At 38.1% G+C, this 13,623-nt stretch overlaps 1 protein-coding gene across 1 annotated transcript; it reads left to right on the top strand.

The window, feature by feature from the left end:
• Positions 1–9,542: 9,542 nt before the first annotated feature.
• On the top strand, positions 9,543–12,492 carry LOC109869593 (thyrotropin-releasing hormone receptor). Its single transcript, XM_020459828.2, has 2 exons — positions 9,543–10,404; positions 11,249–12,492. Exons 1-2 carry the CDS (start codon positions 9,610–9,612, stop codon positions 11,660–11,662), a joined length of 1,209 nt encoding a protein of 402 aa, XP_020315417.1. The 5' UTR covers positions 9,543–9,609; the 3' UTR covers positions 11,663–12,492.
• Positions 12,493–13,623: the final 1,131 nt, after the last annotated feature.

The raw sequence follows: 13,623 nt of genomic DNA, 5'->3' as shown, positions 1-13,623 counted from the left end.
TCACAAGCGTTTTCACTCAATGTTTTATATTGTGAAAGGTTGATGCTTTTAAAGAATTTGATAAAAATGGCTTTGAGTTCCCTTTTAAAGTAAAACTACTTTTAACATGTAAAGGAACAAGACCATGTATTACTTTGTTTCTTACTGCAAGGGAGAACTCCACAATCAACAGACGACTAGGTGACACCTAGCCCCACTAGGTGTCACTAACACTAAGTGCATTTGAGAAGTTTTTAAGGGACAAATAGGCTATGAAAATTCTTATAACAAGGAGCGTAAAACAAACTCATTGAAAATCTGTGTCAACAAACTATTTGTCCAATTCAATTAATTAGACTCAGATGAATGTTCAGAGGGCAAATATTGTGACACATAGTCGTGTCATGTGTGGGCCTTCCGAATGTTATTACAAATGAATGAATATAATCATGCTTTAAAATGTGCATAACAATCACAATTATTATTTTAGTGTTTTGGTATTATACCGTTTATTATTTCTGGTCAATGATGGATTCGATTGTGTGAAATTCATTTTCATATGACACCTAAAACTTAAACTTTATCTGAGAGCAAAAACCATTTCTGTACCTCTGTGATTAATATTTGTACTTTTTTTGTCATACCTCAAAAATGCTTCAGCGTTTTTAGCAGCACACTGCTTTCAACTCCCAGAAGGCATCAGAAGGCACTTTTAGCTAGAGTATTATTAGAACGCCTGTTCATCTATTTTTTATCCAGCCATTTTGTCCGTCTTCTTTTTTCTTCATCTTTACCTCATAATTCAAGACTATGTGTCTAATATTTTATGCTTTGTTGCTGTGAGGCCTGGAACAAAATGTATAATTCAGATAATTTCTCTTCACATGAATCTTTGGTTCTGTACCAAAAATAAAAGGTTAATAAATTGTATATCTTGCCTGTAACTTGATCTCTTGATTCAAATCCAAGCTAGCATAGAAATTGAATGTCATTAATGAAGCATCATGTAAAAAGTAAGACCAGCTTTGTCAAATGGGGTGATTATGAGAGACAGAAGGTCAAATAGTCCTGCTGATAGGTTAAATAATTGTTCAATTTTATGATACAAATATCAAACTTGGTACACTAATAGATACCTTAAAGAACATTTGGAAGATTGGAGGCAGTCTGGGAAGCCTGGCCTGGCCTTAATATAATTGGCTGCCACTCCAGATGTCCTGTTAGAAGAAAATAGGGTAAAATCATTCCAAACAATATAAAAATGTATTTACCCACTAAATAAACCCCACAGATAATAAAGACAAAAAAGTACTCTTAAGACCTTAATAGGAGTCAAACTGAGGTAATTTTGACCATAGTCCAGTGGCTAAATAAACAAATTGTGGACTTTGTGATAGAGCCACCAAATTTCACGCACAGCTAGGTCCTGTCTAAATAAGTATTTCTGGTTATAGTGCTATATCAGATTTTGTCCATTACCCCTGGCAATCATTTCCAAAATGGCCGCTGAAACGTAGGCTAAGAACCAAAGATAGGTAACTGGTTGGATAGATATCACCAGGGTTGCTCTGCTCCGGTCAGAAAGAAAACGGATGACAGAGATAGTGCCAAAGTTCACATATTTATTAAGAACTTGTGGTTTGACATGATAAAGTTGGATTTGTGTATGGTTCTGCAACAAAGGAGAGAGATCATAAGCAGGTTGCATAACATAAAAGGTAAAGGTGATAAGGATGCATTTATTAAACCAATATATCACTAATAACGAAAATAAGGAAATGACATGACATCTTAATGTTAAGGCTTAATGCTAAGATTGAGAGAGAGTCAACAGGTGAAATCAACTTGGTTGATCAAGTTCATCGCAGTAGTATGAAGCTCTATCAAGTCTGAGGGTTTTTGTACAGCCGCCAACCAGCTGCATGGGGCTGTACTGGACACGATTCACATGGCCATATTTCCATAAATAATTGGTACATACAGCCCAATGATGGCTTAAAATGTTTGAGGAGGTCTGTAAAACAATAAAATGTCCCAAAGATGCCATATACAGTTGAAGTCGGAAGTTTACATACACTTAGCCAAATACATTTAAACTCAGTTTTTCATCATTCCTGTCATTTAATCCCAGTAAAAATTACCTGTCTTAGGTCAGTTAGGATCACCACGCATTGCCTTTAAATAGTTTAACTTGGGTCAAATGTTTCGGGTAGCCTACCACAAGCTTCCCACAATAAGTTGGGTGACTTTGGCCCATTCCTCTTGACAGAGCTGGTGTAACTGAATCAGGTGTGTAGGCCTCCTTGCTCTCACACGCTTTTTCAGTTCTGCCCACAAATTTTCTATAGAATTGAGGTCAGGGCTTTATGATGGTCACTCCAATACCTTGACTTTGTTGTCCTTAAGCCATTTTGCCATAACTTTGGAAGTATGCTTGGGGTAATTGTCCATGTGGAAGACACATTTGCGACCAAAGTTTAACTTCCTGACTGATGTCTTGAGATGTTGCTTCAATATATCCACCTAATTTTACCTCCTCGTGATGCCATCTATTTTGTGAAGTGCACCAGTCCCTCCTGCAGCAATGCACCCCCACAGCATGATCCTGCCACCCCCATGCTTCACGGTTGGGATGGTGTTCTTCAGCTCCACCTTTTCCATCCAAACATAACGATGGTCATTATGGCCAAACAGTTCTATTTTTGTTTCATCAGACCAGAGGACATTTCTCCAAAAAGTACGATATTTTTCCCCATGTGCAGTTACAAATCGAAGTCTGGCTTTTTTATGGTGGTTTTGGAGCAGTGGCTTCTTCTTTGCTGAGCGGCCTTTCAGGTTATGTCAATATAGGACTCGTTTTTACTGTGGATATAGATACGTTTGTACCTGTTTCCTCCAGCATCTTCACAAGGTCCTTTGCTGTTGTTCTGGGATTGATTTGTACTTTTCGCACCAAAGTACATTCATCTCTAGGAGACAGAACGAGTCTCCTTCCTGAGTGGTATGACGGCTGCGTGGTTCCATGGTGTTTATACTTGTGTACTATTGTTTGTACAGATGAACGTGGTACCTTCCACGTTTGGAAATTGCTCCCAAGGATGAACCAGACTTGCAGAGGTCTACAATTTCTTTTCTGAGGTCTTGGCTGATTTCTTTTGATTTTCCATGATGGTAGGTTTATTTGAACAGTGAGAGACAGAATAACAACAAAAACATCCAGAAAAACGCATGTCAAAAATGTTATAAATTGATTTGCATTTTAATGAGGGAAATAAGTATTTGACCCCCTCACAATCAGAAAGATTTCTGTCTCCCAGGTGTCTTTTATACAGGAAAACATTTGACCTCTGTCATTGCCAACAAACGGTATATAATAAAGTATTGAGATAAACTTTTGTTATTGACCAAATACTTATTTTCCACCATAATTTGCAAATAAATTCATAAAAAATCCTACAATGTGATTTTCCTGATTTTTTTTCCTCATTTTGTCTGTCATAGTTGAAGTGTACCTATGATGAAAATTACAGGCCTCTCTCATCTTTTTAAGTGGGAGAACTTGCACAATTGGTGGCTAACTAAATACTTTTTTGCCCCATTGTATTTCCCTCATTAAAATGCAAATCAATTTATAACATTTTTTACATGCGTTTTTCTGAATTATTTTGTTGTTATTCTGTCTCTCACTGTTCAAATAAACCTACCATTAAAATTATAGACTGATCATTTCTTTGTCAGTGGGCAAACCTACAAAATCAGCAGGGGATCAAATACTTTTCCCCCTCACTGTATGGGTGTTCCCTGAAGTCTACTGATTGGAGTGATATACAGATAATATGCTATTCTGTTTTGTGTCAATTTTAAGAAATGTGACAAGAAACCTGACTTTACAGGTCACTTTCGGTAAAATCCCATAGGAATGCAATATGTCCAGCAGAGAGACAGGTAACCCATTACCAGTATTTACACAAAGTGAGTAAACTACTCCATAAATATGTCTAGCTATAGTGCCATTTCAGATTTAATAACCTAAAATGAACACCAACAAGCTACATAGGTTCTAATTGAACAGGATTCACATCGCCATATCTCCATAAATCATTTGTATTTACAGCCCACTATACAATGGGTGGTTCTAATCCTGAATGCTGATAGATTTAAACCGCATTCCATCTGGTGGCTATTCCACAGTTTACCAACGGCTACATCTATGACATTAAAATGCCTATTTACTCTGTTCCATCTGACTGCGCAATCCACTGTCTCATCAGCCCAGCCAGGTAATTTCTAAACTTGATCTCCACTATAAAAAGCTTCTAGACATGATCTTATATTTCTTTTAGACTAACATTTAGTTTTCAACAGCGAATATTTGTATAAACCTTACTGTCTATCTCTCCGACATTCGCAACATTGTTTCAATATTCAAATTCGATCTCTAGCTGTCCCATAGTAATGAACGTGTCGGGAGTCGGGACGAGACAGACAGGCAGGAAGTCGAAATCATGAATCAGCTGGCATAATTTTTATGGATATATACAAAGAAATGTAAAAAAAAAAAAAAAAAAAAGCAAGTAGTAGAAGTACAGCTAGTTTGCAGTCTTTCCAGTCTTGGCTAGCTCCTCTGAACAACAGTGTCCTGACGAGAGAGCACATTTTCTATGCCAGGTGAAATCGCGCCTCATTAGCTCATTGTTATGGATGTATTCAAATAAATGTCAGTAGAAAACAGAGTAAACAAATGCAACTACTTTGCTGTTTTCTGTCTGCACTGTTTGACTTGACTGTAAGTTAGCTGTAGCTGGCTAGTTAGCAAGCAAGGGATAAGAACGTTGCCAGGCCAGTATGGCAATGGAACATTTAGAACGAACGACTGGGTCGCGTCCATGGATACAGAACAAAAAGACTGAATGACTGGGTCGCGTCTCTGGCAACCGAACTGATAGAACAAATGATTAGCCAGCTTGGGTAGCAACCCTAGATTTGTATAAGACTATATCTTGTGGAAGGATGAAAGGGTATGAATAAATTCATCAAAATAACATTTTTAATGAAAATATATCAATCATTATTTGAATATGTTCGTAACCCGTTGTATAAAAGTGATAATGCCCACAAAGCCGGTGTTTTGAGAATATATTGGCACGGTTTGCCGGCCCTCGACTTCATCTCAGGCCGAAAACAACCGTGCCAATATATCCTCCAAACACCGGCTTCTCGGGCATTATCACTTATATGATGGTTTAAAATGTTTGAGGCGGTGTGAAGAACACAATAAAATGACCCAAGTATGCCTTATGTATGTGTCCTTTATATGTTATGCAGAAATGTACCTTAAAATTAATGTTCTGTCGTTTGAATTGGGCATAAATTCATTTGTAAGTGGGATAATAATGATGCCTTAAAATGTTCTAGGTAGCATAAAAAATATAATCAAATGGATCATGTATTTTTTGTTGTTGTTGAAAATACAACTAAAAATGTTCCTAAAATGCTGTCAAAATTACAGATTGTTGGAATTTTGATCCCTGAATTGAGACGATCAAATTTCAGCATGCTCCTAATGATTTCAAAATATTGTGTTATATATGTGGATTAGAATGATATATAACATGTACCAAAAGAGTAAGGAATGGTAGAATTAGTATCGTGTCCCATACATCCAATTAAAAAATGTGGAGTTCTATAATTGGAATGGCTTCACGTCCATGGTTCCAAAATACAGAATATCATATTTCATATCATTGTAATTAATAGACTTTAGGGGACACCCATTTGCCTGTTTTAAGTGTTTAAATGTAAAATACTGAAAATGAGGATGAAAGTATGTTCAAGAACCAGTAATGTTGGTAAATTTGTGGCCACTTTTTCACCACTTTTCTACAAAATATTTAAAGGATACATGCAGTACCAATCAAACTTTTGGACACACCTACTCTTTCAACGGTTTATCTTTATTTCTACTATTTCCTACATTGTAGAATAATATTGAAGTAATCAAAACTATGAAATAGTACATATGAAATCATGTAGTAAGCAAAAAAGTGTTAAACAAATCTAAATATATTTTAATGTTAGATTCTTCAAAGTAGCCACCCTTTGCCTTGATGACAGCTTGGCACAATCTTGGCATTCTCTCAACGAGCTTCACCTGGAATGCTTTTCAAACAGTCTTGAAGAGTTCCCACATATGCTGAGCACTTGTTGGCTGCTTTTTCTTCACTCTGCAGTCCAACTCATCCCAAACCATCTCAATTGGGTTGAGGTCGGGTGATTGAGGAGACCAAGTCATCTGATGCAGCACTCCATCACGCTCCTTCTTGGTCACCGCTCCAAAGGCGCCACTTAAGTGGGCCAAGACTATGGTGGAGTGGGGCCCACGTCCTGCGCCAGAGCCGCCACCGCGGACAGATGCCCACCCAGAACCTCCCCTAGGGGTTTAGGTTTTGCGGCAGGAGACCGCACCTTTGGGGGGGGGGGGGGTACTGTCATGCCCTGACCGTAGATTGCTTTGTATGTTTCTATTTTTAGTTTGGTCAGGGTGTAATGTGGGTGGGTATTCTATGTTGTATGTCTAGGTGTTGTGCTTCTATGTTTAGGCCTGGTATGGTTCCCAATCAGAGGCAGCTGGTTATCATTGTCTCTGATTGAGAACCATACTTAGGCAGCTTGTGGGTAGTTGTTTTCTGTCTTTGTGTGTCTGCACCAGACAGAACTGTTTAGTTTGTTCCGCTTTGTTGTTTTTTTGTTCTAGTGTTCAGTTTCTTTATTAAATTTACCATGAATACGTACCACGCTGCACCTTGGTCCTCTTCACCTTCTTCCACCTACCAATATCGTTACACACACACTTTTCACTAAAGCCAAAACAGCACGAGCCATAGGATAAATGTGCTCTGATGGAAACAATACAGGTAGGATAGTCTGTAGCTCATTAATATCCCCTGCTCTGAAATCCGCTCAAATAGTATTTACTCACATCACTCAGGAAGCTCTAAATGCATATTCTCATGAAACTGAGTGAGATCACATGGTTATGGTTGACATTCAGATGCAGCTTGGACGTTTCACCTGTAAAACAAGATTAATTTATCATTCATGATTAACAGTGATGATGGCCTCTTTTGCAATAAGATAGGAATCATTTCTTGTTTAAGGGTATTAAAAATACAAACATTGATTAAAGTCAATGCGTATAGGCATAGGGAGATGTTGCATTTGGATTAAGTGTTTTATGCATATAAAACGTTATTATTTAACAGGCTACGGTGCAAACGTTGATTTAGACATTTCATTTTCATTTTATTTACGCTCCAGCACCTAAGAAAAAAGCACTACACCACTGAATATAACAGGTTAATCCTGCAATGACACTATAGCTAGACATCTTTGTTAAGACTTTTACTTACTTTGTGTAAAGTCTGAAAGGTCTCATCATACAAGTATTTTGTTAAAATGGGTTACCTGTTTCTCTGCTGGACATACTGTAATATATTCCTGTGAGATTTTACCCGAAGTAATGTGTACAGGGAAGGTTTCCTGTAATTCTTATTAAAATTGGCTGAAAAGAGAATAGCATATAATTGAAATCAGTAAACTTCAGAGAACACCCATATGACGTTTTAGTATTTACATGTAAACTACTGGAACTAGCCATGAAAACATACACACACAAAAGTAATTTGGCATGCGTTTTCACCAATTTATACTAAAAGTTTGAAGGATACATTACATTTTTAGGCCATTTTATTGTGTTTTCCAGACCCCCTCAAAAATGTTAAGCCATCATTGGGCTGTATGTACCAATTATTTATGGAGATATGACCAAGTTATTCTAATCCAATATGGCCCCACACTACTGGTTGGTGGCCATATTGGAAATGGCCACCAGGGGAGTAATGGACTAAATCTGTGATGGCACTATAGCCAAACATACCTCTTTAGACACGCCCCAGCTGTGTGAAATTTGGTGGCTTATCACTATCACATTTATCACTATCACATGGTTGACTTTTTTTTGCTTCCCAGACTGCCTCCAATCTTTAGAAATGTCCTTAAGGTATCTAGTATTACTGTACCATGGTTGGTACTTTTATCATAAAGTGAAACGATCTCAGGTATATTTGTTTCTTTTCCGCTGGACTAAAAGGTAAAAAGTGATCTGCCTGAGCACTGTATTTGTACATTATATAATTTATCAATACAGGGACGCAATGATTTTTACATTTTAGTAATTTAGCAGATTTACAGTTAGTGCATTCACCTTAAGATAGCTAGGTGGGACAACCACATATCACAGTCATTGTAAGTACATTTTTCCTCAATAAAGTAGCTATCAGCAAAATCAGAGGTAGAAAGGGCCTACAGCAGGCTCTCCTGGAGGAAGAGCAGCTCCGTCTTGTCGGGGTTGAGCTTAAGGTGTTGGGCCGACATCCAAACGGAGATATCTGCGTGTCACCACGTGGGTGTCAGAAGGGGGAAGTAGAAAAGTAGTTGAGTGTCATCCGCATAGCCATGATGGGAGAGACCATTGAGAGGATATGACAGAGCCGAGTGACTTGGTGTATAGAGAGAAGAGATCTTTGACTGAAGGAAAGCAAATCAGAATTAGCTATAGCATGGACAGCTCTGTCATAGTAGGGCTGGCGTAGCCTATTCTGATACGGTCCAAGTGGCTTAACCAAATGGTTTGAGAGAACGCCAGATTAGGTTGGCTGAGAGCTGAGGGGCTTCATTAACACGATCCTCAGAATCCAATGCATCCAACAGAATTAAAGCAGTGGTTAATTAAAGCAGTCTTCCCACAGGACCAAACCTTATTAGCCAGCCCAACGCAGTAGTGTTCTGTGATTTGTGTCCACCAAAGTAGCTAACATAAAAATCACTTTTTACTTTGCCTTACATAGTAAAAACAAGTGACATGCATTCCAGCATTTTTGGACCCATTGTGTCAACATAGTGGGTCATTAAATCTATGGCCATTGCTGGTACTAGACAAGGCTGAGTTGTAGTCTATTTTTGCTGCAATTTGCACTATGTTGTCAAATCAAATCAAATCGCATTTTATTAGTCACATGCGCTGAATACAACCTTACAGTGATAGAGAGAGAGAGAGAGAGAGAGAGAGAGAGAGAGAAAGAGAGAGAGAGAGAGAGAGGGAGAGAGAGAGAAATATATATATGTGTATATATATATATATATATATATATATATATATATATATATATATATATATATATATATATATATATATATATATATATCTTTCTCTCTCAGAGAGGGGTACAGCACCACTGAGAGGGCAACTAGTCGTTTTACTATCTCTGTGGATATCAGATGGACTTGAGTTATGAAGCTCGGACCTTTCCAAACCATGGTAAGCTCCTTTTTTAGCAATCATTGCAATTGTTTGATAATAGCTATTTCATTTCAAATATCTTTGTCATCTCAGACGATAAATTACATAGTCATCGACTTATATTTGTATCTCATTTTGAAGGGGAAAAAATATCATGTATATATTCTGGGCAATTTTAGAATAATTTGTATCTATATTTTTTCAGGATTTTTGTCAACTGTTCCACCTCAAGGCAAATTAAAGCAGAAGAAAGGTGCCAACAGTAAAACACCATGGAGAATACTACTGACACCTCTCAAGATGTCTTAAATTTCACACAGAGTGAAGTTCTGATCAATATGCCACAGAACTCTATTGAAGTGCAAGTTGTAACAATTGTTCTCGCACTTCTAATATGCGGTGTTGGGATAGCGGGGAATATAATGGTGGTGTTGGTTGTGCTGCGCACCAAGCACATGATGACCCCTACTAACTGTTATCTTGTCAGTCTGGCTATTGCGGACCTTGTCGTCCTTCTAGCGGCAGGTTTACCTAATATTTCTGAAGTAGTCGACTCTTGGATATACGGTTACGCTGGGTGCCTTTGCATCACATACCTGCAATACCTGGGTATCAATGTATCATCGTGCTCCATCACAGCCTTCACCATTGAGCGCTACATTGCTATCTGCCACTCGATCAAGGCGCAATTTATTTGCACCGTGTCTCGGGCGAAGAGGATCATTGCATGTGTGTGGATTTTCACCTCGCTGTACTGCATAATGTGGTTCTTTTTAGTGGACACGAACGAAACCGTCTACGCCGATGGGGTGGTGGTCAGCTGTGGCTACCGTGTCTCAAGAAATCTCTACATGCCAATTTACTTTCTAGACTTCACTTTGTTTTACGTCATCCCTCTCATTGTGGCTACTGTACTGTACGGTCTTATCGCAAAGATTTTATTTATGAGCCCCTTGCCAACCAATCTCAACGACAGAAGTGAAGGTTCTATACACCAGGGGCGATCCACCAGCAACGTGAAGGTGTCGTGCAAATCGAACAAGGGTGCAGTGACGTCAAGAAAACAGGTAAGCTACATTTTGTGAATTATTGTGGAAAATAGTAATCAAAGACTTTTAAATTGACAAAATACAAAATGTGTTCAAATAATAATTTAGGCTACAATATACAAAATAATTCCACTTTGAAAGTTTATCCATGTAGTTTGTAGTTTATGTACACAATGCAGGCTAATGCATAGTTCATCAATGTAGTGTGTAGTTTATCTACACAATGCAGGCTAGTGCATAGTTCATCAATGTAGTGTGTTGTTTATCTACACAATGCAGGCTAGTGCATAGTTCATCAATGTAGTGTGTAGTTTATCTACACAATGCAGGCTAGTGCATAGTTCATCAATGTAGTGTGTAGTTTATCTACACAATGCAGGCTAGTGCATAGTTCATCAATGTAGTGTGTAGTTTATCTACACAATGCAGGCTAGTGCATAGTTCATCAATGTAGTGTGTAGTTTATCTACACAATGCAGGCTAGTGCATAGTTCATCAATGTAGTGTGTAGTTTATCTACACAATGCAGGCTAGTGCATAGTTCATCAATGTAGTGTGGAAGATACAGCAGCAGGCCCATAGTAATGGTTTCAAAGTTCATAACATCCTGTTATTATCACCTTACGTTAATTATAGCTTTGTTTACCATCATTAGACTGTTCAACTCTACGCCAGAAAAAAAAAAGTTTTGTCTTTGCAATTTGAAATGTAGTCCTAAAGTCCTTTCATCAGTCAAACAAACAACCAGAAACATTTGAGTCAATTATTATGACACTGTAGTAACATTTACAGTATTATGAAGAACCTGAATATTTTAACACAATTTTTTCTAACCCCCCCCCCCCCCCCCCCCATAATTTAGGTTACAAAGATGCTAGCAGTGGTGGTGATTCTTTTCGCCTTGCTCTGGATGCCATACCGGACACTGGTGGTGGTCAACTCATTCATGGACCCACCCTACCTCAACTCGTGGTTCTTGCTCTTCTGCCGCATGTGCATCTACGTCAACAGCGCCATCAACCCTATCATCTACAACCTCATGTCTCAGAAGTTCCGGGCCGCCTTCAAAAAGCTTTGCAAGTGCAAAGGCCAAGACCCAGAGAAAGTTATCAAGTACAGTGTGCCAGTGTATTACAGTGTCGTGAAAGACTCTTCCCGTGAGAGCCATGAGCAGACAGAGCAGGAGGATGTCAGCAGCTTTGGTAACACTAGTGTTAAGAGTGTCAACTTCACAGATGACTGTGGGGACACCGGCACTATGTTCAGCATTGCCTGACAGAAGGACAAAATTGAGAGCAGTTCTTTGTGTAAAATTAGGTTTTATAAAGGCCATGTGCGTAGGGTCACCATTAATGTGATGTACAGTATTTTTACCATATGTGTCAAAGGTCAGTACTAATGTACTTTTTTCTTGTACATACACTTTGTCATTTACTGTTGAAATGTATTGACCATCTTCTATAGTTTACATTCTTATACCACAGCTCAAACCTACAGTATATCACTTAATATTTAGGTAGAGAGTTTCTAGTTAAAAAACCCATTGTCTGCTTGTTAAAAGACATTCAGTCAACCAAACAATCTAAAATATTGGCTGTAGAACTCATGAGGGTTGGAGACTATCCTGGTATTAATCTTAGCATTTTAATCAGAAACTCATTCAAACTTAGAGCAGCAGGTGGATGGACTAGTTAGTCAATCAATAACTATAATTCATCATTGAAGATCCAGGTAGAAACATAAACAACAGGACTGCAGCCTCTGAGTTGTGGACTCCTGTCATTTACAGGAAGTAAAGGCTTGAAAGTCACATGACTAATATCATCAAAACACCTTCATGCAGGTTGTGGGTTTGTTTGACATTTCCTTGTTGGCCTCTTGAAACCTGGTCTATGTACGTTGAAGCATGTAAATCCTGTTGTAAAATGTGACAGTGTGGAAGATGGAATGTTTTATTAATATATTGCATATAGCTTTTTTACATTTTCAAATGCAGCACTTTCTCATACCGGTTATAACAATGTCTATAACAGTCATGGCTTTTTGGGGACTTGATTTTTGTCATTAATTTGAGCAATTCATTGAATTAAAGGTGACCAACCATCATGCTTTTGTCCAATATTTGTAGAAGAGCGAGCAGGCAAGTTATTTGCTATAAAGTTAAGTAATGGAAACTGGGAGGAAACTGGCCTGATTGTTTATACAATCTGAAACTCAAACATTCAAAAACTGTATGGACTGCAGTGGAAATATCCAGCTTTACATTGGCATGTACATCAAATTGTTTTCAAAACATCCCAGTTGATTACTGGTTCCATAAACTGCCGGTCAGTTTGAGATCCTGTAGGAAATGAACACAAGTCAAGTTTGACATCCATCAATTTCAGCACCACCCCAGTGAACAGCGCCAACACACTGCTCAAATCTTTGGCTGCAATCACTGAAATTTAGGCTATTTCAGGCCTATAAAAATGTATTAGATTGCTCTTGTTTTTCTCTACTGTCTTTTAGTTATTTCCTTTTATAATTTGTGCTTGTTTGATTTCCCACCAAGATGTTAAAACGTCTTTTATAGATTTGCATTCAAATTGACCCATTTGGAAGAAAAATATATTTAGAGGCTTAGACAAACACTCTATTCAATACTTTTTTTCAAATTCCAGTTCATTAATTTCCCTGTAACATTTTCCTTGAAAGCATACATTTATCAGCTAAACATTCCCTTTCAGTTTGCATGGTGATGACCCCCCCTTCCCCTCCCCCTTCAACAGTGTCAGTTGGTTTGACAGTAATGTTGTGCTTGGTAAATAGTGGTTCTATACTGGGGACCTGTCACGCAGCTCTGCTCTGCTTCAGATGCTTGCCAGGTTACAGCAACATTGTCTTCTCACACAGCCTCAGTGATGATCATAGACAGTCATAAACAATGGAGGAGTATCCATACTACAACAAACGTCCATTTACATTGCATTCCGCTGAACCTAATTAGTGTTTATGGTTATGTCCACCCCATCCTGTTCATAAAAATAAAATACAAATCTGCCTTAAGATATTTTTTTCTCAGGATTCTGGTTATGGGGTGAAGAGATTTCTTCCAATCTTTTAGACATTATAAGAGCCATTCCTTTCTCATCAAGCTCTACATTTAAAGCAGCCAGAGAGGGATAATTCTTACTGTTCATAATCTCTGTGCTATGAGCTTCTTTCTCTGAAACCAAGATAACTGCTTAAAGATTT

This window comes from Oncorhynchus kisutch, linkage group LG24 (genome assembly GCF_002021735.2).
Source record: "Oncorhynchus kisutch isolate 150728-3 linkage group LG24, Okis_V2, whole genome shotgun sequence".
NCBI lineage: Eukaryota > Metazoa > Chordata > Actinopteri > Salmoniformes > Salmonidae > Oncorhynchus > Oncorhynchus kisutch.
Note: the sequence above shows the minus strand (reverse complement) of the source record. Positions and strands in the feature narration are given on the sequence as shown.